The 25,208-nt window shown below is 37.7% G+C and overlaps 1 protein-coding gene across 1 annotated transcript in view; it reads right to left on the bottom strand.

Annotated features, from left to right (window-relative positions):
• LOC109096474 (coiled-coil domain-containing protein 148-like) overlaps positions 1 to 25,208 on the bottom strand; it is a 97,413-nt gene that overhangs the window by 71,323 nt on the left and 882 nt on the right. Inside the window, 2 exon segments of the mRNA XM_042755142.1 lie at positions 24,747 to 24,868; positions 25,118 to 25,172. Coding sequence (XP_042611076.1) covers positions 24,747 to 24,868; positions 25,118 to 25,172 — 177 coding nt within the window.

Genomic DNA, 25,208 nt, shown 5'->3' on the forward strand with positions numbered 1-25,208 from the left:
ACTCTTTAGGCCTATGCAGTAGCAAAAGCCAAATCTAACAAGGCATGTAAATACTTTGCCTAAACCTCCTCTGCAAGTTTGAATCCCTTATCAGCCACTGTCCATATGAAAGAGCAAGAGATTCACACCTTTATTTTTCAACCCCCACAAGCTATACAGAACTACCCCCAAACCCCAAACCCCTCCAGCTGGACTGAATTCAGTCGCTATGGTTGCTTAGTGTAAAATGGACATGCTCTATCTAAAAAATTCATCTCACTTCGCAATAATAAAAATAACCGTATCATCAAGCAGATCATTTTTCTGTGTTTATTGTGTTTAAATGCTGATCGCAGTGGCAGACAGAGACACTGAAGAGGGACTTCAGGAGCCTGATCGAGACGATCATCGTGTCAGGACCACTGCCCACATATCGACGAGGACACGAAAGGTTCAGTAGACTTTTTGTTCTAAATGAATGGTTATTGTCATGGTGTAAAGAACAGAAACTGCTCTTTGTTAATAATTGGAATCTTTTCTGGGAGCATCCTAGGCTTTTTCGCGCTGATGGCCTGCACCCCAGCAGAGTCGGAGCGGAACTCCACTCTGACAACATCACCAGAACTCATCACTCCATATGACTAGTAAGCCAATTCTCAAATAACTGCTATGATGGCTTTTGTTCTACTCACTTAAATGTTAGAAGTACTTGCTCTGTCCAATCTATTAAGACTGTGTCTGTTCCCCGAATAGTGAGGTCAAAATAGAAATTTAATGTAGGATCTAGAAAAAATCTTACATTTACATTTACATTTAATCATTTAGCAGATGCTTTTATCCAAAGCGACTTACAAATGAGAACAGTAGAAACAATCAGATCAACAAGAGAACAACAACGGTATACAAGTGCTATGACAAGTCTCAGTTAGTCTAGTACAGGACACGTAGCCAGGGTTTTGTTTTTTTGTTTTTTTAAATGAATATGATAGACAAGAAAAAGAAAAGGTAAGTACTAGTATCAGTTGGTTAAGTGCAGGCGAAAAAGATGAGTCTTTAGATGTTTTTTTGAAAATGAATAAAGACTCAGCTGTTCGAATTGAGATCGGGAGGTCATTCCACCAGCTGGGCGCAGTCCAGGAAAAAGTCAGTGAGAGTGATTTTGAACCTCTTTGGGATGGCACCACAAGGCGTCGTTCACTTGCAGAGCACAAACTTCTGGAGGGCGTATAAGATTGAACTAATTATCTTAGGTATGTTGGCGCCGTGCCAGTGGTCGTCTTGTAGGCAAGCATCAGTACCTTGAATTTAATGCGAGCAGCTACTGGTAGCCAGTGTAACCTGATGAGGAGAGGAGTAACATGAGCTGTTTTTGGCTCATTGAAGACAACCCTCACTGCTGCATTCTGGATCAGTTGTAGAGGCTTGATAGTACATGCGTGATTAAACCAGAAAAACGTAAAATAACGTAAAATAAATGAACAAAAACGATTTCTAAAGTTTGGGCTCATAAACATTAGATCACTCACACCCAAAGCAGTTATTATAATATATATAATAGTTTTGATGTACTCTGCTTGACTGAAACCTGGCTAAAACCAAATGGTTATATTGGTCTAAATGAGTCTACTCCACCAAACTACTGTTATAAACATGAGCCCCGTCAGACTGGTCGTGGGGGAGCTGTTGCAACAATATATAGTGGTATTCTCAATGTTACCCAGAAAACAGGATACAGGTTTAAATCATTCAAAATACTTCTGCTTAATGTTACACTGTCAGATATGCAAAAGAAATCTATCGTATCTCTTGCTCTGGCTACTGTGTATAGACCACCAGGTCCGTATACAGAATTCCTAAAAGAATTTGGAGATTTCCTCTCAGACCTGTTGGTTACCACTGATAAAGCGCTAATTTTCATATATTTTAACATTTTTATTTTAACAATACAAATGATGCACTAGGACTTGCGTCACCGGGCCCACTCATCGTTTTAATCATACGCTAGATTTGAATTATATCGCATGGAATCAATCTTACTGATATAGATATCGTACCTCAAAGTGATGATGTTACTGACCATTTCCTTGTATTGTGCATTCTGCGTATTGATGATAATAACTATATGTTTTCGCATTATCGTCCGGGCAGAACTGTTGTTCCAGCCACCAAAGACAGATTCACAAATAACCTGCCTGATTTATCTCAACTGCTCTGTGTACCCATAAATACACATGAACTAGACAAAATGATTGGCAACATGGGCACCATCTTCTCTAATATAGTAGAAGCTGTTGCCCCCATCAAATTGAAAAAGGTTAGAGAAAAACATACTGTGCCATGGTACAACAGTAATACCCACGCTTTCAAGAAAGAAACTCATAGTCTTGAGCGCAAATGGAGAAAAACTAACTTGGAAGTTTTTAGAATTGCGTGGAATAACAGTATGTCCAGCTATAGACAGGCTCTAAAAACTGCCAGGGCCGAGCATATCCACAAACTCATAGAAAATAACCAAAATAGTCCAAGGTTTTTATTTAGCACAGTGGCTAGATTAACAAATATCCAGACGCCACCCGATCTAAATATTCCCTCACAGATAAATAGTAATGAATTTATGAATTTCTACACTGATAAAATAGATAACATCAGAAATACAATAACAGATGTAGATTCTGCAGCATCTAATACTTTAGTTTTATCCATCACACCCAAAGATAAACTGCAGTGCTTTACAACTATAGGACAGGAAGAGCTAAATAAACGTATCACTACATCTAAACCAACAACATGTTTATTAGATCCTGTACCCCCTAAATTACTGAAAGAGTTGGTACCTGTAGCAGAAGAACCACTTCTCAATATTATTAACTAGTCGTTATCTTTAGGTCACATCCCAAAACCATTCAAGCTGGCGGTTATTAAGCCTCTTATTAAGAAACCACAACTAGATCCTAGTGAGCTGGCAAATTACAGACCCATTTCAAATCTTCCATTTATGTCTAAAATTTTTGAAAAAGTTGTGTCTGCTCAATTGCTGCGTTCGACACCATAGATCACGACATACTCATAGATATATTACAAAACTATATAGGTATCCAAGGGCAGGCTTTAAGATGGTTTAGATCCTACCTGTCCGATCGCTACCACTTTGTTTATTTAAATGGGGAGTCATCTCATTTATCACCAGTAAAATATGGAGTGCCACAAGGATCTGTCCTAGGTCCTCTGCTATTTTCAATATACATGTTTTCCCTTGGTAATATCATTAGAAAATACGGGATTAGTTTCCACTGTTATGCTGATGATACTCAACTATATATCTCAACGAGACCAGATGAAACTTCTAAATTATCTAAGCTAACAGAGTTTGTTAAAAATGTAAAGGATTGGATGACCAATAATTTTCTCCTATTAAATTCAGATTAGACAGTAACTTGTCTTTTGAAAATCATATTTCCCATGTTACAAAAACAGCATTTTTCCATCTTAGAAACATTGCCAAGCTATGAAACATGTTACCTGTTTATGATGCAGAAAAGCTAGTTCATGCATTCATGACCTCTAGACTGGACTATTGTAATGCACTGCTAGCTGGTTGTCCTGCATCCTCAATAAACAAGCTACAGGTAGTCCAAAATGCAGCGGTTACCAGGTCCTTACCAGGTTAAGAAAATATGATCATATTACCCCAATTTTACAGTCTCTGCACTGGCTACCTATTAAGTTCCGTATCAGTTACAAAATATTATTACTTACTCATAAGGCCCTTAATGGTTTAGCTCCTGTATACCTAACTAGTCTTCTACCACGCTACAATCCATCATGCTTCCTAAGGTCACAAAACGCTGGACTTTTGGTAGTACCTAGGATAGCAAAGTCCACTAAAGTAGGTAGAGCTTTTTTGCATTTGGCTCCCAAACTCTGGAATAGCCTTCCTGCTAATGTTTGGGGTTCAGACACACTTTCTCTGTTTAAATCTAGATTAAAACACACCTCTTTGGCCAAGCATTCAAATAATGCATCTCATAATTTTGGACTGCAGTTGTATCTGATCAAATGCGCATTATTATTCTTTAGCTTGGGTTAAACTAATTAATTTTACTTGGCTGGAACAGCAGCTATGCTAATTATGTCTCTATTTGCTTCTCTGTTTTGCCACGGGATTTACATCCCGTTTACATTTACACAAGCTCCAGTATGGATCCAGAACACCTGAGAAGAGATGATGCCAACCCCTTAGAGGACCTCAGATGATGCTAACCCAGAGACAACATACAGAACTACCACATTTTGCTAAAAGTTTGATTGCATAATTACTGTTAATAGTGTTAATCGTCTGTTTGTTTACTTCTTTTATTGATTTTTCCGAACATTTCTGCCATATGCACATAAACTGAGAGTCATCACTGATAAGCTACTACTAAATATTGTAGAAACTTAATTTTCTGTAAAGTTGCTTTGCATCGTAAAAAGCGCTATACAAATAAACTTGAATTTAATTGAATTGAAATATGCTGCCTGCACTCAGAGCAGCCCTACTCTTTTTAATTATTATTTTCTCGCAGCCCAAATTATTATTTTCACCAGACCATAATAATAACAAATTCTCAACTGATAATTAATCATTCTTTTTGCCAAAAATAATTATTATTTGTCAACGTAGGCATTTGAGGAAGGCTTTAAGACTAAGCAGAATCCTCTGCCAGCTGCTCCCGCTTCAGAGCGAGCACGACTCGTGCTAACTGCACCCAGGTTCACCATCGCAAGTTTTGATTTTACAAAATCAGTTTGAGGCGAATGCAACTTATTTATCATGAGCCCAACATTTAGCAAGGCAGGAAAACATTCAGTCTGCCTGAAGGAAGACGTAAATCAAATTAAATTAAATATATAAAAAAAAAAAAAAAAAAAAAAAAAAAAAAAAAAACAAACAAACAAACAAACAAAAACACCTATTGTTGGCTATTCTTAAACTTGGACCTCATTATATTGAAGTATAAATCCAAACATCAGAAGCAACCTACACTCTCTTTTAGTGTTCTTTCATTGAAAAGTATGATTTTTATTCATTCACAGTCTATATGGTTGAAATAATGTTTTAGTTCAAATCCTTAAGTGCCATTGTTTAAAAAAATGCTTTATTGACTGACGATTCATAGCCTTCAGGTTGTTTTAAAAAAAAAAATTATACTAGATTGAACTTATTTATTTTTGTATGATTGATTGTCTGTGAGGACCGAAATTAAATAAACATTAAACTTAAACTTAAAAACTTAAACTTGAATCTCAATACTATTAAACTGACTTTAAAATATCAAGAAGTTTATAAGTTGAAACGGGTGAAAATGTCACAATGCATGTTAAATAGCCTAGATGAAATTGTATCTTGTATAGTAACCGAAAACCTTGATTGCATGTTACCATGAAACTAACAATATAATTTGATTGTTTTTAAAATGAACAATTCCTGTATAAAATGGAACAGGAACCTTTATATATCAAACATTTTTTAAATTGTCCACAGATGAGCAACATGGGAGGCAGGTTCTGCGCCAGAGCGCACAAAGTGAATGTGAATGCACAATTTTTAGGGGGGAGGAGGCTTTTTTGTTTCTTAAAGTAATTTTCAGATGCAATGGAAAAAAAAAACAGGATAAACACAAACATGTAAATAGTTAACAACACAGCCTAGATTAACCCACAGTAACAAAATTTAACCGATTAATCACCTATTTTCGTTTGCTGCATGTTTTTTAAAGTTTTTGTGAGGAAAAAAAATATGTCATGTATAAGTCGCATTTTATTACATTTAGAAATATTAACGGCAGGCCTGTTAATGTTATAATAGAATATTTTTTAGTTCCCCTCACTTTACAACAAATCCTTTAACAGAACAGAACACAAATTAAAACTATATAATTCTAATGGATAAATATAATTGCAGTATATAATAATATAGGCTTAGCTATAAACAAAAACAAATAATAATAATAATAATAATAATAATAATTTAAAACGAAACATAAGGGTGGGCTTACCTCTTTCATTCGGGACAAATCCAAACGTTTCCATATTCTTGATGTTGTCCATTTTAAAGCTAAACTATTATTCATTAGGTAAAATAGGCTTTGTAGTTCACATGTGTTTCAGTATCGATGGAAATAATGAGCAAAAAATATGCCAAAGTGGACCGCTACTCACACCTTATGGCACGGTGAACGGCTGCGCTGTTTCCAATGAATATGTGCACTTGAGGCACAAGCACGATCAAACAGCTGAAACAGAAAATACTCCATTTTTGGTCACACATTAAAGGCATAATTTTTGATAAATCAAGAACAATAGCAGAGTTAATAAGAATTATTTCTAAATGCTGGACCGTTCTCATTTCACTCTGCATATGGATATACATATTTTTTTTTGTTTAATTTTTTTTTCCAAGAATGAACTGAAATGAAAACATTAAACATATATACATATTGTGAGTGTGTGTATGTGTATATATATATATATATATATATATATATATATATATAAAATGACTGTTTAATAACATTAGGATGAAGTAAGAGCCTTTGAGTAAAGGTCTTTATTTTAATTTTTTATGCGTAGACTGTAGCCTAAGACTATCCCACGTTTTGAAATGAACTCACTGTAAATTTTCTAATGGTTTTTAAGTTTGTTATAATGTTACATTATAATGTTATTGTTGTTTAATTGCGTCATTTCATCTCCCTTTACAAACCAAAATTGTACAATTACAGTCAGTTTGCAACACGTGCCTTTGCGCCACCTGGAGATAGTTTCGCGAATAACTTTAACAATCTACTGACTTGCAGTTAACGCGGTGGTATTACCCATTTTGGTTGTCCACCTACTGTACATGTGTCGTCTCAATGTACGTTGCCTCACAAGACGCCTAATGCATATGTCGTCTCACAAGATGCCTGATACATACGGTGCGATGCGGTGCGGTGCGGTGGCCGAGGCGGTTCCCGATGCAATGTCCGATGCCGAGGCAGTGCCCGATGCCGAGGCGGTGTCCGTTGCCGAGGCGGTGCCCGATGCCGAGGCGGTGCCCGATGCCGAGGCCGATGCCGAGGCGGTGCCCGATGCCGAGGCGAGGTGCCCGATGCCGAGGCGGTGCCTGATGCGGTGGCCGAGGTGGTTCCCGATGCAATGTCCGATGCCGAGGCGGTGCCCGATGCCGAGGCGGTGCCTGATGCGGTGGCCAAGGCGGTTCCCGATGCAATGTCCGATGCCGAGGCGGTGCCCGATGCCGATGCCGAGGCAGTGACCGATGCCGAGGCAGTGCCCGATGCCGAGGCAGTGCCCGATGCCGAGGCGGTGCCCGAGGCGGTGCCCGTTGCCGAGGCGGTGCCCGATGCCGAGGCCGTTCCCGATGCCGAGGCGGTGCCCCGGTGCCCAACCGATGCCGAGGCGGTGCCCGATGCGGTTCCCGAGGCGGTCCCCGATGCAATGACCGAGGCGGTGCCCAAGGCGGTGGTCGAGGCAGTTCCCGATGCAATGCCCGAGGCCGAGGCGGTGCCCGATGCCGAGACAGTGCCCGAGGCCGAGACAGTGCCCGATGCCGAGGCGGTGCCCGATGCGGTGCCAGAGACGGTGCCAGAGAGACGGTTCCCGATGTAATGCCCGAGACCGAGGCTGTTCCGGAGGTCGAGGCGGTGCCCGATGTTGTTCTCGATGCCGAGGCGGTGCCCGATGTTGTTTCCGATGCCGAGGCTGTGCCCGATGCCGAGGCGGTGACCGATGCCGTTCCGGAGGTCGAGGCAGTGACCGATGCTGTTCCGCAGGTCGAGGCGGTGCCCGAGGCTGTGCCCGATGCCGAGGCTGTGCCCGATGCCAAAGCGGTGCCCGGTGCTGTTCCGGAGGCCGAGGCGGTGCCCGATGCTGTTCCCGAAGGCCGATGCGGTGCCCGAGTTGGTTCCAGAGACCGAGGCGGTGCCCGATGCGCAGGCCGAGGTCGTGCCCGATGCGCAGGCCGAGGTCGTTCCCGAGGCGGTGCCCGATGCAGAGGTCGTTCCCGAGGCGGTGTCCTTGTCCGAGGTCGAGCCCGAGGCCGTTCCCGAGGCGGTGCCCGATGCCGAGGCCGTTCCCGAGGCGGTGCCCGATGCCGAGCCCGAGGCCGTTCCCGAGGCGGTGTCCTTGTCCGAGGTCGAGCCCGAGGCCGTTCCCGAGGCGGAGCCCGAGGTCGTGCCCGAGGCCGTTCCCGAGGCGGTGTCCTTGTCCAATGCCGTTCATGAGGCCGTTCCTGAGGCCGTTCCTGAGGCCGTTCCTGAGGCCGTTTCCTGAGACCGTTCCCGAGGCGGTGCCCGATGCCGAGGGTCGTTCCCGAGGCGGTGTCCTTTGTCCGATGCCGTTCCTGAGGCCATTCCCGAGGCGGTGCCGATGCTGTTCCGGAGGCCGATGCGGGGCCCGAGATGGTTTCCGGAGGCGATACCCGTGTCCAAGGCCGTTCCCGAGGCGGTGCCCTTGGCTGAGGCCGTTCCCGATGCCGTTCCCAATGCCGTGACCTGGCCATCGCCACAGCCTGCTCCTTACTGGCTCCCCGATTGGCAGGTTCCGTTCGGGCCACTCAAATGGCGAATTCCTCCCTGGCCGTCTGCACAACGAGAATGGACTGATCCACCGTGGCCACCTGAACTGCCTGGCCCCTCGTGGTCCCCTGAACTTTCGGGTCCACCGTGGCCACCTGAACTGCCTGGCCCCTCGTGGTCCCCTGAACTTTCGGGTCCACCGTGGCCACCTGAACTGCCTGGTCCCTCGTGGTCCCCTGAACTTTCGGGTCCACCGTGGCCACCTGAACTCCCTGGTCCCTCGTGGTCCCCTGAACTTTCGGGTCCACCATGGCCCCCTGATGGGACCGAGCCACCTGGGCTACCAGGGGAGCCATTGCTGCCGGTCCCAGTTCCCCTACACGGACCTGGCCCGCCATCCCTCCCCCTGTTCTGCCTCCACCAGTCCACCTCCCTCCTGGTCTCTTTGTTTTGTGTTTATTTTGTTCTGAGGAGCATCTGGAAGCTGCTCCTTAGAGGGGGGGTAGTGTCACGGGTCTGTTCTGTGTCTCCCTGGGTGGCCACTAGAGGTCTCACTTCCCCTTGTTGTCACCTCCTTCAGAACTACATTTCCCACTAGCCTTATCTGTTCATCACTGTTCATTGTGTTCAGCTGTCACCACTTACCTTGTTTGCACCTGTCTTTAAATACCCTGGTTGTTTCTGTCATTGTTACGGAGTCCTTGTTGCATGTCACCCTGCTTTTTCCTGGTTCCCTAGTGGATGTTCGTGTTTCGTGTTTTGGACTGTTTATGTTTGGTTTTGACCCCTGCCTGGACTGTTTATGATTTTGGATTACCCTTTAATAAACACTGCATTTGGATCTACCTGTCTGTGTGCATTTCGTGACAGATTTGAATAAAAGCTTACTATTAATTTTATTAAAAGTCTTAGTTTGATGCTAATGTTAGCTCTAATGCACCTGTTACCCTGCTGCGATTGCAATTCATGATGTATCAGAAGAATTCACGTAAAGTCGTAAGAAAATATTTAGTTTTCTAGAAAGACACTTTAACTGAATAAATGTAAATTGGATCAATGGAATGTGGACCAGAAGACTATAAGGAGTGGATAAAGATTTTCAATTTCATTAAATGTTTAACAACCTAACATGTTCACCTATACTACAAAAGGGCCCCTTTTAGCTGGTATGTTGTATTTAATTTAATGTTCAACAGGATTTTTTTTATTATTATTTGTCCATCAATTTCCCCTAAAGTCTTATTTAATTCATAGAAAAAATAAGGATCCCCTATATTTGGAGTGTAGATGTTACATAACACCACTGCAGTACCATTTATCATGGCCTGTAAACAGACAGTTCTTCCCTTACCATCTTTGACCTCATGTGTCGGAGTAAAATTTGGTTCTTATTCACTAGTATAGCGACACCATTCCGCATACTGGAAAAGGAGCTATGAAATACATGTCCAACCCACCCATACTTCAATTTCAGAAAAGTAGCCTATTTTTACATGTTAAAACATGCCTTCACTTTTATAGACCCTTTTGTGATGTTAAGTTTGGGGAGGCATGACGTGTGAAGGGCGTTTGCAAAGTTTGTTCCACTAGATGGCACTAATAGTGCAGAAACTGCCTGCCCTACTTTTAACATGCAGGGGTCAAAACATGAGAAATCAAATTTGCCTCAACCTGTTGTGTCAACATATAAGTGGTCTTTGTACCTTTAAAACATCCTGCAAGTTTCATAACTTAAAATGTCCTCCTCATTATAAACAAACCATTAATCATTTTCCAAAAACATTTTGTTTGGATATTGTGGGATCAGTGATGTCAATTATTATCATGCCTGAACCAGCTAATCAAGGTCTTACTAGGTATACTTGAAACTTCCAGGCAAGTGTGTGTTCAGGCAAGTTGGAGCTAAACTCTGCAGAACGGTGGCCCTATACAACCGAGTTTGGTAACCCCTGCTTTAAACCCTGAAGGCATTTTTGCCTTCCTGAAGGTGTTTTTTTTATGAGTTACATACACAAAAAATGTAAATGTAACAAAACTGTAATATGGAGTCAAAAGGTAGGTGTCGTTTGAAAGAAAACTATCAAGATTGTATTTTAGGAATAAAAGTTTCTTTACATTAGGAAATTGATGACTTATGGACTGTTATGAACAAAAATGCCATGTGAAAATTACCTTTAGATTTTTTTTTTTTTTTTTTTTTAATTTAGCAGCTTATGTGTGTTTTAACAACATACGGATTATCTTTAGATCTAATGAACAAATTATGATGAGTTTTTTTTTTTTTTTAATCGGGCTAATTTTCTGAAAGTAAATTTCCACATCAATGCATGTTTCATAAAGATACAAACAAAAGCGCCATGTGAAAGGTACAGGTTCTTTTTTTTTTTTTTTTTTTTTTTTTTACTGCCGTTTATGTTAGCAGCTAAGCATGACCAGGAGTACATGTCCTCTTGTCAGAGGTGACTTCAGGAGAAAACCCCGCACTCCCCCCACTCACCATCATGAACAGAACTGTGGCAGCAGTAGAGTCATTCAGGTACCTGGGGCCTCATGTATAAAGGTTGCCTAAGCACAAAATAGGCATAGAAATGTGCGTACACTGTTTTCCATGCAAGTATCTGGATTTATAAAAAATAAACTAGGCGTAAATATGTGTGCACCATACAGACAATCTAGACCAGGGTTCCTCAATTAGTTTTCGCCAGGGGCCAATTTCTGCCAATGATACCAAGCCAAGGGCCACTAACCTATATATATACAGGTGCATCTCAATAAATTAGAATGTTGTGGAAAAGTTCATTTATTTAATTCAACTCAAATTGTGAAACTCATGTATTAAATAAATTCAATGCACACAGACTCAAACACACAAACAAAAAAAAAAAACAAAAATTCACCATCTCAACAAACATTTAACAAAAACCCACTAATTCACTCAGAATATGTTGACATGCCAATCAGCTTATCAACTCAAAACACCTGCAAAGGTTTTCTGAGCCTCCAAAATGGTCTCTCAGTTTGGTTAAATAGGCTACACAATCATGGGGAAGACTGCTGATCTGACAGTTGTCCAGAAACCAATCATTGACACCCTTTACAAGGAGGTTAAGCCACAAACATTCATTGCCAAAGAAGCTTCACAGAGTGCTGTATCCAAGCATGTTAACAGAAAGTTGATTGGAAGGAAAAAGTGTGGAAGAAAAAGATGTTAAGACTGAATAAGACTGAATTCACCGCAGAAAAGACTTGATGTGACAAGAAAGAAAGAATTCACCTCTAAAAGTTTTGGATTACCTTTGGATTATTGATGCAGTGCTTGATCAAGCAGAGATCATAAACATGAGTAAGTCTTTTTTTTATTACCCTAATTGTATTAGTTTTCACATAACCTGTACACATAACCTGTAAACATGTTACAAACAATGCTGTTCTTCTGAACTTTCTATTAATCAAAAAACCTGTATATCTATCTATCTATCTATCTATCTATCTCTCTCTCTCTCTCTCTCTCTCTCTATATATATATATATATATATATATATATGTATATACAGGTATACATAAATTATTATTATTATTACAATTATTATATTATTGTTGCTTTTGTTAAAATAATCAAAAGATGGTCACAAGATAAATATTCAGATTTTACCCCCAGTAGTCTGTTTTATTCAAACAATTGTAAGGGAAACAGGTCAATTTAGCTCAAAGGGAATCATTTAAGAATCATTAAAGTGAATTTGAACAGAATCACTGTTTCACAGCTGATCACTGAAACGGCCAGCGATTTGTTGAACGAGCCGTATAACATCAACTCTGCTGTGGGTATTAATATCCAAAGTATAGTGAAAACACTATTAATTAGCACAGTAACAAGATCGGCAGTTTAAGACATTAACTTGTAAGCACAAAACACAAGATACTTCTCTTTTCAATATGAATAAGGCTTTATTAGATAAATCTAAGACATATAAACTAATCTGTTCCTAAGTATATAATGTAAATTTGTTAACCCACAATAACACATTTTAACCGATTAATCGCCTATTTTCGTTGGCTGCATTTTTTTTAAACACGCTAAAAAATAAATTAAATTTGTGAGGGTTGCATTTTATTACATTCAGAAATAATAAAGGCAGCCCTAATAATGCTATAGGCTAATGTACCAACAGGACATTTTTAGTTCCCTTCACTTTACAACAAATCCTTTAAATTCAACAAATTTATCAGAACAGAACAAGAATTACAAATATATAATTCTAATGGATAAATATAATTGCAGTATATAATAATGTAGGCTTATAAACAAAACAAAAATAATAATTAAAAATAATTTAAAGTGAGACTTAAGGTTGGGCTTATCTCTCTCATTCAGGACAAATCCAAACATGTTACCCATTTAAAGCTAAACTCTTATTCATTAGGTAAATTAGGCTTTGGATTTCACACGTGTTTCAGTATCTACGCAAAAAAAATCACAATGAGCAAAAATATGTCAATGGACCGTTGCTGGCGCCGCATGGCTCGGTGAACGACTGCTGTTTCCAATGAATATGTGCGCGTGAGGCACCAGCTCGATCAAAGTCACAATTTTTGTGTTAGCAGTTTGAAAAATCAAGAATAATAACAGAGTGAATAAGAATTATTTGTAAATGCTGCACCGTTCTCATTTCGCTCTGCAAATGGAACCTGAAGATTTTTATTTTTTTTTAACCAAGAATGAACCGAAATGAAAACATTTAGCTTTTAATCCACATTTAAATTTTAATAAGCTTTTAAAAGATATATATATATATGTAATGACTGTTTAATAACAATAGCATGCATAAGAGCCTTTGTGCAAAGGTCTTTCTTTACATTTTTGATTTGTAGACTGTAGCCTAAGACTGTCCTATTTTTAATGGCTTTTAAGGATGTTATAATGTATATTATAATGTTATTGTTGTTTTACATCTTCCTTTCATTTTACAATTACATTCATTTCGCAATCCGTCTCTTTGCGCCACCTGGCGGTAGTTTCGCAAATGATTTTAACACGCGACTGACTTGCAGTTAACTCCGCGGCCCTGCGGTGGCGGTACGCGCGGCAGTAATACCCATTTTGGTTGTCAACCTACTGTATATAAAGGTGTTAACTGTAATATTACACTGCAAAATGATAACTTACAAAGGATTAAATTCATCACAATTATGTAAGTATCTGGATATTTGCCGTGGGGCGAGGGCTTCGATAACCTCTTTTTTTTTTTTTGACTATACATGTGTTTGCATCCATGAAACTTGACTAATGGTTACTTATGCTGTCAATAGCATAAGGTCATATGTGATCTTTTATTTACACTCGTAATTATCTTGTGTTCAGTATTTATCAGCTATAATATTACAAGGCCCAGCTATTTCTATCTGGTAATGTTAGTTTGCTACACTGTTAACAGCATTTACATGTGGTAGAAATGTACCAAAATGTTAGCCAGCTTTCCTAAAATCATAAAATAAAGTATATATCTATTTATGTTAAATGTTGGGTATTCAAACATGATGTAAGTAGTTAACACACTTTGATGGCTAACAGCTAAAACTTAATCATGTTTTCTCTTTCAGCTTCAGAGAAGCAGCCACCAATCAGTTGCTCCTGCTGTGCAAATTATTTGGAAGCTCCTGCCAGTGATCATTGCTTGTGGTAAGTTCTATTTACAATGTCATGAGGGCATTTGTGATAATTATGCATATATATATAATTAAGGCATCCTAAAGTGTAGAATTTTCTCTCATCTGGGTAGTTGTCTACCGGATCTACTAAGTAAAACTAGATGTGGTCTGCTCAGTTGCCTAAAGGTATATTTTCTGTCTCATGTTTCTTCAGTTATCCATACATGTGGAAATGTAAAGACTGTGACAATTCATATTCAAGAAGATCTGAACTTTTGAAACACTATAAACTTGATCATCGGCTATATGGATGGGGCCAAGCTTACCCCTGTACTTATAAGAATTGCCCCTGTACATGCAAGACATGGAAAGCTCTACTGACCCATCTAAGCAAATACCATCCTGCTCAACAATCCTCACAGAAAGATAGCTTTTCACAATTCAAGTGCCACATTTGCGACAACAATCTACCTTCTACTGAGACTGACTATTTTCGACAAATTGGGAAACATTTAAAGAATCATGAATCTGTCAGTTATATGTTTGCTGATTGCTCATACAAAACCAATCTATATGGAGCTTTCAATACTCACAAATGGAGAAAACATACCCCCCATACAATTAATGATTTAAAGCCTGGAATTGTTGATGGACCTGTTGATAGTCCTGCTGTTGTAGAATCATTTGCAAGAGGCAATACCGAGCTGTCAGATGCTGATTTACTATCTGAAGAAGTTCCTGATGAAGAATCAAATGATTTGACAAATGTTATTGAACTTAAATTAGCCTCAGTCTTACTTAAGTTAGAAAATGCTTTTCTGGTGCCAAGTGCAGCTGTGAATGAACTACTTGAAGAGTTGCAATATTTAATTGGTACTGTCTCTGTGCCGGCCACCCAAAAGACTATAATCCAGTTCTTAAAGAATCACAATTGCCAGATTGATGAATCAGTTGTGAAAGAGTTGGCCACTGTACTTTGCACTTCAAATTCCATTCAAGCTGCAATAGGAAACCATGGTCCACTGTCAACCACTTGGAAACGGAAGACATACTATAGAAAAAACTTCAGTGTTGCGAAACTAGTTGAATATGTGTTAGACTGAAAGAATGGAAAGTCTTATTAGTATGTGCCTTTACTAAAATCTTTGCAGCAACTTCTAAATTGTGAACCTATACTAAATAAGGCTACAAATTTGAAAGAAAAACATCAACCAGGGGATAGTGATAGGCAGGTATACAGATCATTTTGGGATTGGCTTCTCTTTAAAAGAAATGCTATTCTCTCAAAAGAGTGTGCAATTTCTTTGATTTTGTACGTTGACAATTTTGAAATATGCAATCCCCTTGGTACATTACGTAAAAAACACAAAATATGTGCCTTGTATTGGATTTTAGGCAATCTGCCACCTGGTTTTCAGTCATTGTTGTCCTCTATCCATTTGGCTGCATTGATCAATAGCAATGATGTCAAGGTTTATGGTTGACAAGTTTTGAAGCCTTTAACTAGTGATCTCATAACATTAGAAGTTACTTAGATTAGTAAGTTGGGGAAAACTTTGAAGGGCACAGTGCAGTGTGTTGTTGCCGATAACCTTGGAGCACACAGTATTGCTGGTTTTGTAGAAAGTTTTTCTGGCAGATATGTTTACAGATTTTGTACGGCAGATACTGTAGGTTAGATTTTCAGACCAAGGATGTTGGAGTTGGAGGTTTCTTGCAGAGAACTGAAGAGATTCACACAAGTCATCTTAAAACCCTTGAGAAAAATTCTTTGGCCAACTGTTATGATGTTACGAGGAAATGTGTTTTGTCAGAAAAACTTTCCCATTTCAATGTTACTACTGGTTTTCCTCCAGACATTGCCCATGATTTATTTGAGGGAATAGTTCCTGTTGAAATATCTCTCTGTCTGACTGTATTAATTTCCAAAAACTATTTTACTTTGGCCACTCTGAACAAGGCAATAGAAGATTTTCCCTTTAAATGGACTGAAAAAACAAATCGCCCCCATACTGTTCCACTGACCTATTAATCCAGAAGAACAATTGGTGGAAACGCACATGAAAACTGGAGTTTAAAAAGATTTCTTCCACTACTACTTGGACAGAAAGTTCCCACTGATGAACCAGCCTGGCATCTCCTTGCTGATTTAAAGGACATTGTGGAGCTTGTTGTTTCTCCAGTTCAAACTAAAGAATCAATTGGATATTTGAACTTTAAGATCTCTGAGCACAGAGTTAGATTTAAAGAGCTTTTCCCGGAGACAAATCTTTTGCCTAAACACCATTTCCTTGAGCATTATCCTCAGTTAATCTGTGAGCTTTGACCATTAGTTGCACTATGGACCATGAGTTTCAAAGCAAAGCACAGCTTCTTCAAAAGAGTTGTGCGCCATACAACGTGATTCAAAAATGTGCTCCTGTCCTTAGCAGAAAGACATCAGTTTCTCATGGCACATCACCTTTATATGTGCAACTTTCCTAAATCCCCCCTGGAGGTAGCAAATGTTTCAACTCTTTCAGTGCTTTGCAACTATAGAACAGGAAGAGCTAAATAAACGTATCACTACATCTAAACCAACAACATGTTTATTAGATCCTGTACCCACTAAATTACTGACAGAGTTGTTACCTGTAGCAGAAGAATAACTTCTCAATATTATTAACTCGTCGTTATCTTTAGGTCACGTCCCAAAACCATTCAAGCTGGCGGTTATTAAGCCTCTTATTAAGAAACCACAACTAGATCCTAGTGAACTGGCAAATTACAGACCCATTTCAAATCTTCCATTTATGTCTAAAATTTTTGAAAAAGTTGTGTCTGCAAAATTGCGCTCCTTCTTGCAAAAAAAATATCTCTATGAAGAATTTCATTCGGGTTTCAGGCCCCATCATAGCACAGGAACTGCACTTGTTAAAATTACAAATGACTTGCTTCTTGCGTCAGGCCAAAGCTGCATCTCATTGCTAGTTTTACTTGATCTTAGTGCTGCGTTCGACACCATAGATCACAACATACTCATAGATATATTACAAAACTATATAGGTATCCAAGGGCAGGCTTAAAGATGTTTTAGATCCTACCTGTCCGATCGCTACCACTTTGTTTATTTAAATGGGGAGTCATCTCATTTATCACCAGTAAAATATGGAGTGCCACAAGGATCTGTCCTAGGTCCTCTGCTATTTTCAATATACATGTTTTCCCTTGGTAATATCATTAGAAAATACGGGATTAGTTTCCACTGTTATGCTGATGATACTCAACTATATATCTCAACGAGACCAGATGAAACTTCTAAATTATCTAAGCTAACAGAGTTTGTTAAAAATGTAAAAGATTGTATGACCAATAATTTTCTCCTATTAAATTCAGATTAGACAGTAACTTGTCTTTTGAAAATCATATTTCCCATGTTACAAAAACAGCATTTTTCCATCTTAGAAACATTGCCAAGCTACGAAACATGTTATGCATTCATGACCTCTAGACTGGACTATTGTAATGCACTGCTAGCTGGTTGTCCTGCATCCTCAACAAACAAGCTACAGGTAGTCCAAAATGCAGCGGTTAGAGTCCTTACCAGGTGAAAAAAATATGATCATATTACCCCAATTTTACAGTCTCTGCACTGGCTACCTATTAAGTTCCGTATCAGTTACAAAATCAGTTACTTTCTCTGTTTAAATCTAGATTAAAAACACACCTCTTTGGCCAAGCATTCAAATAATGCATCTCATAATTTTGGACTGCAGTTATATCTGATCAAATGCACATTATTATACTTTAGCTTGGGTTAAACTAATTAATTTTACTTGGCTGGAACAGCAGCTATGCTTTTGTTTCTCTGTTTTGCCACGGGATTTACATCCCGTTTACATTTACACAAGCTCCAGTATGGATCCAGAACACCTGAGAAGAGATGATGCCAACCCCTTAGAGGACCTCAGATGATGCTAACCTAGAGACAACATACAGAACTACCACATTTTGCTAAAAGTTTGATTGCATAACTGATGTATGTTTGTTTACTTCTTTTATTGATTTTTCCGAACATTTCTGCCGTATGCACATAAACTGAGAGTCATCACTGATAAGCGACTACTAAATATTGTAGAAACTTAATTTTCTGTAAAGTTGCTTTGCATCGTTAAAAGCGCTATACAAATAAACTTGAATTTAACTGAATTGAAATATGCTGCCTGCACTCAGAGCAGCCCTACTCTTTTTAATTATTATTTTCTCGCAGCCCAAATTATTATTTTCACCAGACCATAATAATAACAAATTCTCAACTGATAATTAATCATTCTTTTTGCCAAAAAATAATTGTTATTTGTCAACGTAGGCATTTGAGGAAGGCTTTAAGACCAAGCAGAATCCTCTGCCAGCTGCTCCCGCTTCAGAGCGAGCACGACTCGTGCTAACTGCACCCAGGTTCACCATCGCAAGTTTTGATTTTACAAAATCAGTTTGAGGCGAATGCAACTTATTTATCATGAGCCCAACATTTAGCAAGGCAGGAAAACATTCAGTCTACCTGAAGGAAGACATATTTCAAAAAAACATAAACAAACAAACAAACAAAAAAAACTGTTGGCTATTCTCAAACTACACTGTAAAAAAAAAAAGTTTTACACACTATTGTTGGCTATTCTTAAACTTGGACCTTTATTATATTGAAGTATAAATCCAAACATCAGAAGCAACCTACACTCTCTTTTAGTGTTCTTTCATTGAAAAGTATGATTTTTATTCATTCACAGTCTATATGGTTGAAATAATGTTTTAGTTCAAAACCTTAAGTGCCATTGTTTAAAAAAATGCTTTATTGACTGACGATTCATAGACTTTCAGGTTGTTTTAAAAAAAAAAAATTATACTAGATTGAACTTGAATCTCAATACTATTAAACTGACTTTAAAATCTCAAGAAGTTTATAAGTTGAAACGGGTGAAAATGTCACAGTACATGTTAAATAGCCTAGATGAAATTGTATCTTGTATAGTAACCGAAAACCTTGATTGCATGTTACCATGAAACTAACAATATAATTTGATTGTTTTTAAAATGAACAATTCCTGTATAAAATGAAACAGGAACCTTTATATATAAAACATTTTTAAAATTGTCCACAGATGAGCAACATGGGAGGCAGGTTCTGCGCCAGAGCGCACAAAGTGAATGTGAATGCACAATTTTTAGGGGGGAGGAGGCTTTTTTGTTTCTTAAATGACTAGAGCTCCATGTTGCAGCCATACCAGGTCGCTATGCCTCTTCATGGCCTCTATAATGGCACTAAGCGCTTTCGAAAATCCATGTTTATGGTACGTGCACACCCTGAGCAATGTTCCCTCTAAGCTGCGCGCGTGCGCGGCGGCCGCGCACTTCTTCCATCGCTGCCGCGCAGAAGAAATAATGTGCCGCGCACACGCATAAATGAGTGGGGAAAGCTATTTGCGAAAGCGAATGAATTGCAATGCTCGGGTAAACCGCTATCGAGTTGATATCACGTTAAGAGTTAGAACCGGTGAATGCGGTTTACAGTTTCATAGAAAGGGAATGATGTGCGCCAAATGAGTCGCTGTTGAAACCGAATATTTTAATGGTTGCGTAGCCTACGAAATAGCTCAACTCGAGAGCCGACTCAAACGCAAATGACATGTGAAATAAAAACGTCATCATGTATTAAAGAAGAGTGGCTTGATTAAGTGCTGGAAACAGCGGATGATGGGCAAAGAACGGTAACAAAACTCAGAGACATTTACAGTCACACAGGTGTAGTGTGCAAACTGTACATCATAGGGATGTTTAGATAGCTCTATAGAAGAATTGACGTTCACGTTTTTTTTTTTTTTTTTTTATATTTTAACTTACAGATCTCAGTTTAAATGCTTCAGTTTCTATTCTATTCTATTCTATTCTATTCTATTCTATTCTATTCTATCAGTTTTTAAAAAGCTTCAGTTTGTTTGATATTATATTTATGTTAGGCCTATATTATTAACCTAAAAATAATTGACCTTGTTTTTTAATGGAGTCTCTGCTCATCAAGGATGTATTTATTTTATCGAAAATACAGAAGAAAAAACAGTAATATTGTGAAACATTATTGCAATTTCTAATATTGGTTTCCTGTTTTAATATACTTTAAAATATCATTTATTCACGTGGAGCAAAGCTGAATTTTCAGCATCATTACTCAAGCCTTCAGTGTCATATTATCCTTCAGAAATCATTCTAATCTGCTAATTTTATTATCAGTGATGAATCTGTTGTGCTGCTTAATATTTTTACTTTTTTTTTTTTTTTTTTGAACGTTTTACTTTTTTCTTTGATTCTTAGATAATAAAAAAGTTAAAAAGAACAGCGTTTATTCAAAATAGAAATCTTTTTTCTAAAAATATGTCTTTATTATCACTTTTTATTATCCATTTAGCACATTCTTGCTGAATAAAAGTATTAATTTCTTTAAAAAAAGGAAAAAAAATATTGACCACAAACATTTTAGTAGTGTATATTGTAAAATTTATATTTCTATTTTGAATAACACTGTCCTTTTTAACTTTTTATTTATCAAAGAATCCCGAAAAAATACCACAAAGTCCAAAAACATTGGGTTTCCAACACTGATTATAAATCAGCATATTAGAATGATTTGTGAAGGATCATGTGACACCGACGACTGGAGAAATGATTCTGAAAATTGCTTTGCTTCATAGGAATAAATTATATTTTAAGTATATTAAAATAGAAAACTGTTATTTTAAATTGCAATAATATTTCACAATATTATTTTGTGAAATAATATTCAATATTTTTATCAAATAGATACAGCCTTGATGAGCATAAGAAACTTATTTATAAAACATTATTGATCCCAAACTTTTGAATGGCAGTGTATTATACGTATATATATATATATATATATATTATATATATATATATATATATATATATATCATATATATATAATATAAAGTTTTCTCAGGTAATCTAAAATGTACATCATTTAGTCACGGGTCAAATTAAATACAAATAGCACATTAAGTTAAAAGTTACACTGTACAACGTACATGTCTGGTATAAAGAATGTTTTTTTGCACAGATGGCCGAAATGTCCGCCCAATAGAGAAAGTTTTGCTCAGCAAGAAAAAAAATTAGAGGGAACATTGACCCTGAGCATCCTGTGCGCTTTCTAAAAATCCATTTATTGTAATGGTCACATGCTGGCAGCATTATACCCTTTCTCAGAGTTGGTTCAGGCTCTGATTCTCACCTTGGATCCCACTCTACATATGTATCTTCAGTGATACCTTAACAATGCCTCCCATCTGACTGTGCTGCAGGGGTATATGCCTATCAGCTCGAGGGATCTGGAGAAAGAGAGATCCTATGGGAGGTTGCCATCTCAGGTATAGTGAAGGTGTCTATTGTCAGTTCCTTTCAATTTCCTTTCCACTGCCTTTTTGTCGTATCTTAAGTCAGAGACTCTGCCTCTGGCAGAAAAGATGTTGGCTATTCTGTTAGGAATAGATGTATAGATGTATAGATGTATATAGATGTAATAGATGTGACAAGCCAGGGTCTGGTAATATGGTGATACCTAGACACCCGTCCATATCCCCTTAAAGAAATTACATTGTTATCTGATTCCAAGCCTTTGAGCTCTGCCCCGAGACTGGGCTTTCTTTGCCAGCACTTAACAGGTAAGTTATTTTGGGTATGTAGCTCGAGCCTTTGGCTGAAGTGGATAGTGTCACAAACAGCTGCTGATGTGTCCGAGGGGTGACTCCGATGGTTTCACTGTGGAGTTGGTGCTTAGTGCTCACCTCAGAAAATATGGCATGCACTTCCCTCAGCATGACAGCGTGGGTATTCTGTTTCCCAAAATGACCGCTAGAGGACATATAAAGGGAACATCTCAGGTTCCACATGTAACCATGGTTCCCTGAGAAGGGAACGAGACACTACATCCTCTTTTCTTGCTATGCCTCAGGATGCATGCTTTGTTACTGCAGATGAAGAAGCAGATGATATATTCTCCCGACACCCTTTTGTACTATGGTCGCGTACAGTTGTTACAGTTATTTCAGTTTTTTTGGCTGTGCCTCACTTGCGCCTATCTGGTTTTATGTGTTATTGCTCTAAGAGGAATATCTTTGGATAATTCTTTTTAATCGGGAGAATTTTCTGAAAATAATGATTTCCATTTTCCAGGATACAGTATATGCATGTTTCATAAAGTTACGAGTGAAAAAGCCACATGAAAGCTACCTTTAATTTTTTTAATCTTCAGATATTAATGACGTATTATAGTGAGTTTGGGCTCTTTTTAATGAGGAGCACCTGCTCTAAATAATGGTGTGTATTTTTCCACAAGCATGTTTTTTGAAATTGCATGCAGTAAATAGACATAAATGCTGCATCAATATATTATTTTCATATAGGTCTGGGGGTGAGTACAAAAACTTGCTTAAGTTCAGTCAAAGCCCCAAACAATTATGCTTGTTGTTTTATTTTACTCTGTGAGACCTTTCAAATGACATATGACACATGACTATCCGAGCTATATGAAGTTTTTGGAATATTAGAGTACATGTACAAATTCTGAAAAAAAAAAATCAAAAATAAAAATTATATATATATCTATATATATATATATATATGTATATATCATTTATCAGCAAATAACTCAGCACTACTTTGGAGTTAATCAAATTCAGACTCCAAGCTTTCAAATGATAACTGTTCTGTGTTATTCCATTCAGTGGTTGCTTAGTAATTTGATTATGCATTTTTTGTAGCCCTTTAAAACTTTAAAGAGTTAAATAAAATAATTTTATTATAAAAGACAACAAAAAACGACTTTGTGCAAAAAAAAAAAAAAAAAAAGATTTTCAAAAGTCTTCTAATTTGCATCCGCTGACTGTAACATTTTCGACAAGCCAAACATGTCAGTCACTAAGTAACGTTATTTATTTAAGCCACAAAATAAACGTAATTCTGTAAATAAGTACAATGAACTACACAAAAATCATTTTGATCATCTCCAGCATGTTTTAACATAGTTCACACACGTTATCACGTCCATCAAAAACTTTGGCTGGCTGGAATATTAGACTTAAAATGGTATTTATGAGAACAGAAGTCTAGGGAGTACATGCATTTACTGGAAACCCCACACTAACAAATGTTTTGACTACATTATCAATTTCTGAAAAGAAAATGGCAATCTGAGCAGCTTCAACATGCTGTCGGTGAGAGATGGTTATACATAAAACATGTGAGTAAATACAGTTGTTCTTCAATTGCTGAAATTTAGGTTATACTTACATGACAACAATGTACTAAAAACTAAATATTCTGTCCTGAAATATTCATGTCTGAGTTATTGCACTGGGCGGAGCATACCTGAATATTCATCAGTTTCCTGTTTAGAGTTAAAACAATGTAGTAAAAAATTGTATATGCTCCCTGCAAAAAAAAAAAAAAAAAAAAAACTGTTTTCGAATAGGTGTTTGTATGGTTTTTTTTATCTTTCAGTGTCAAAGGAATTTAAGCTTGGAATAATGGACAATTTTTTGGAGACAGGTCTCGTCAATCAAACTAAGAATTATATTACAGGTACAAGTAAATATGAAGGTAAATAACTTAGATACAAAAAAAATGTTCCAATGAATATACACTATATTTCTATTTTTTTATTTATTGCATTGTTAATAAAGCTTTAGTGCAGTGTTTCTCATTGGGTGCAATAATGCCCTCCAGTAACTCCAGTAATATGGTTTGCAACATTCTAATTCTAACGGTGTCTACACTACACACAAAACTCTTAAATTATTTAAGAAATTATATAAGAAGAAGAAGAATCAACATTATTATTCAGGCAAGCTACTTTTTTTGGTGGGGGTGGTAAGGGACCTGGATAATTGATAGGGGGCCTTGGCCATAAAAGTTTGAAAATCAGCAAATTAGTTATACTGTAGGTGGTCTTTTAAACCCCTGGTATGCAGGCATTTCTAAGTAGACATGCCAAACGTTCTATAGACATATTTTTAGACATTTTTATATCAGATATTCGCTAAATTTTGTTTAATTTTTGTGACACTTTGAGAAAGTTGTTCATGGAGAGCAAACAGCAGAAAGTTTCATTATTTTACAAAAGTAAAACATTCTGTTATTATTGTGAGTGTACACAAATGAAAGTAGACACTTTACCGTTTTGAATGATGTCTTACTCTTATCTGTGCAGCCAAAAATGACTGAGTATTTTAAAATCTTTTATTTTAAGTTCCTTTTAAAGTTCACAGCACCTTCACTGACTCCAAAAGGTTAATAACTCTCATAAATGATGATTGCTGGACCATCACAATCAATTAAATGTGAATAATTTATTTATAATGTCTTTTAATTATCTATTTGTTATTAAAAAAAAAAGAAAAGTAAAGTGTTTTATAGGAGATAAATGATCAAAGAAAATGCCTGCAAAAATAGTCAAAATACTTTTTTCTGCTCTGAAACAAGGACATGACAAAGGGTATACAACATTTTCATTACCTTCTGTTGAGAGAGCTGAGAGGAAAGGCGTTTGGCCTCTAGCATGTCCCGTAGTTGCTCATATTGGACCACTTTACATTTTGAGTGTCCCAGACCCACTTGTATTCTTTGAGGCAACTTTTCTAGGTGATTAAATTAAATGTCAGTCAATACATAGTTTATATCTGATTTTATATTCATAGTCTGTGCACAGAACAACTCTAAACTGTAGAATTCAAGAATGTCTGTACAGAAGTGACACTGCAGGTTGTGTTACCCTTATAGATACACATTATTTCTGCAGGTCAAAGTTGCTGAGGGCAATGAATGACAGCTGGTGCTGACAGATCTTTTTCTGGATAAAATGTTAAAGTCTGATCACAGCTGCCTACCTGTGTCTTCAGAGCAGTGGTTTGTGACGAAAGAACAAAAATTTCTGCTACTCATCTGTGAATAATTCAGGAGAATAACATGTAAATATGA

Source organism: Cyprinus carpio, unplaced genomic scaffold (assembly GCF_018340385.1).
Source record: "Cyprinus carpio isolate SPL01 unplaced genomic scaffold, ASM1834038v1 S000006643, whole genome shotgun sequence".
NCBI classification, from domain to species: Eukaryota; Metazoa; Chordata; class Actinopteri; order Cypriniformes; family Cyprinidae; genus Cyprinus; species Cyprinus carpio.